This window comes from Malurus melanocephalus, unplaced genomic scaffold, assembly GCF_030028575.1.
Source record: "Malurus melanocephalus ecotype Western Australia unplaced genomic scaffold, MMel_1.1 scaffold_166, whole genome shotgun sequence".
In the NCBI taxonomy this organism is placed as follows: domain Eukaryota; kingdom Metazoa; phylum Chordata; class Aves; order Passeriformes; family Maluridae; genus Malurus; species Malurus melanocephalus.
The window spans coordinates 15129-17553 of NW_026623398.1; the positions used below are offsets into that span (position 1 = coordinate 15129).

Genomic DNA, 2425 nt, shown 5'->3' on the forward strand with positions numbered 1-2425 from the left:
TGGGTGAAAGACAAATGCAAAATTCCAAAGCAAAACCTAAAGATTGTACCCTTTCCACTTCYCACTGGGACTGAGACTTCTCTGTACTCAGGGGTTTCAACCTGAGTACGAAATTGTCATGTGTGTCATCCAAATGTGTTAAAAATCCAATCAGCGAGGGTAAATTAAACAACAGGTCTATACCATTTCTAGCAAATATCTTGAGATGTGTTTACCAGTGCTTATTAATTTGAAGCATTCAAAAATACCTTAGGACAAAATATGTGCCCTAAGAATCCTGTCCTTTAATAACCAGTTATTCATTCTAATTCTGTACTAATTCCTGGTTTTTAGAGAAAGGAGGTTTTTGTTTCCATCAAATCCATGTCCCTGAATTTGACAAGGTGAAAATGATGCCACTGACAACTGAAGGAGAAAATGAAAAGCAGCATCATTAAGACAGTGTGGCCTTCCTAACTGCTTTCTTCTGATAACTGCATTGACCTCTGGCTGATGGTTCATGGGCTCTCTTGCCCCATCTAATCTAGCTGGCTGTCACTGCTGTAGACATCGCCTGTGGTCACAGTCAACACATGCTGCATGAAGTGCTGCTCTGCCCCACTCATCCACCTGTGAGCTGGGATATTCTTGTGTTACACAGAGCTACAGTAGGAGCTGGGGTCTAACAAGCAAAGGTGCTACTGGTACAGTACAGGGCTCTCTCCTTCAGGTCCTTCCCGTAGAGGTTGTACTTCGTTGAGATGTAGTTGGCAATGGCTCTGGTCTGCACCATCTTCATTCCATCGATCTCTACCATTGGTACCTGCTGAAAGAGCAGGGATCCATCTAGGGGAAAGGGAAGAACACAAGGACACTTTCAGTCTCTCTGAATGACAGGCATGAGTGAATGTTAGGTAAAGTAACCACATGAATCACATTTTATTCAGAATATGAAGCATTTCGACTGGAAAAGCAATTCTGAGATCATTGAACCCAACTGCAAATCCAACAATGCCAAACTCCACCACTAAACCACATCCCCATCTATACACAGTGGCATCTTGCTCATCTATACACAGTGGCTCAACCACCTCCCTCAACCACTGGGCAGCCTGCTCAATGCCTSACCACCCTTTAGGTGGCAATCTTCCTCCTTCTTACAAGAAGGTMTGGAAAGTGTTTACCATGGGACAACCAACATTTAGTGACATGTTAATAACTAATAATATAGCAGTGAACTTGTTGAAATTTCAGATTTGAGGAAGCAGCCAAATGCAGAAYGTTTCCCTGTCATACACTGACAAATACAGGCCCTACCTGGCCCTAACTCAGGTGATTTTCATGGGAGTTATTACAGATGAGAAGGAGGGAAAGACCTGAGCCAGACAGTTTCTATCATGCTTTGCAATGAGTGTCTGGACTATGGAAGCAATGGCCAACATATAATGAGTGAATAATAGTGAATATAAATAATAGTGAACATATAAGCATAAAAAAATCGTTGTGACTACTTTACTGATTTTCCAAATAGCAACTCATCCCTACAGGCATGAAGTGTTTCAGTGAAGATTGAAGCAACTGGGTGGATGATACCACCTAACACACTGCAGTGTGCACCTCCGACACCTCATGTACAATATAGTTGTGAGATTTTCTTTGTAAAAGACTACGAATTAAGAATTCTTAGGTGCCCACAGACAATCAAGTCCCAATACGAATTCTCATGCTAATTCTAATTACTTTTACTTTTGTCACTGCTATTATTTAAACGGGAAGGAAACTTACCCTTTTGTAACTTTGTCAGATGCTCCTTTTTTTCGAGGTAAGATTCTTCAAACTGCAGGAAATAGAGAAGAAAAGTTTTGTTGTCAGTCTATGTGTTAGCTTTTCCTTCATTTAGGTAATGCGGGCAAAAAAGAGATGTATTTTGCAAAATTTTGGTGTTTTTTAAAACAAAAAATCATATTTGAAAGCTTTCAGGCACATTGACCATCATTGTGACAGAAACCGATTGGTCKTGAAACACACAGATTCACCAGATAGACCCTGAAACACTGTCTCTGGTTTGACATCAGAATCATTAGAGGTAAAAAAAAAAACAACAGTGGTTTATAATATATGTAGCAAACTACAACATTGTAGCAACAATGATCTCTTGCTACTTTGGACATTGGAATTTAACTGAAGCTATTCAGAATTGCAAATACCTGACCTTTGTGATCAGAAGATAAACCAGGCCCTGCTGCTGTGGTTTTACATTTTTCCTTTCACTAGCTGCAGGGAGGAGAGGCATTTGTGGTGCTACCAGCAGGCTTGGCACATGATGCATGGAAGTGAGACAGGAACTTGCCCCCTGCTTAGGGTAAGCTCGTGGTCACTGCTGCCTTGGTCAGCAATACACTAAAGGCAGAGTTTGAAACTGCTGTTCAGTCACACTTTTCATAAG

At 41.0% G+C, this 2425-nt stretch overlaps 1 protein-coding gene across 1 annotated transcript in view; it reads right to left on the minus strand.

The window, feature by feature from the left end:
- The window catches only part of LOC130577084 (glutathione S-transferase-like), an 11517-nt gene extending 9674 nt beyond the window's left edge, over positions 1 to 1843 (minus strand). The window contains exons 1-2 of the mRNA XM_057372191.1: positions 1765 to 1843; positions 693 to 825 (exon numbers count right to left, since the gene is read on the minus strand). Of these exons, the coding sequence (XP_057228174.1) occupies positions 693 to 796 (104 nt within the window). The 5' untranslated portion in view covers positions 797 to 825; positions 1765 to 1843. The remainder of the gene's footprint in view (positions 1 to 692; positions 826 to 1764) is intronic.
- Between the last annotated feature and the right edge of the window lie 582 nt (positions 1844 to 2425).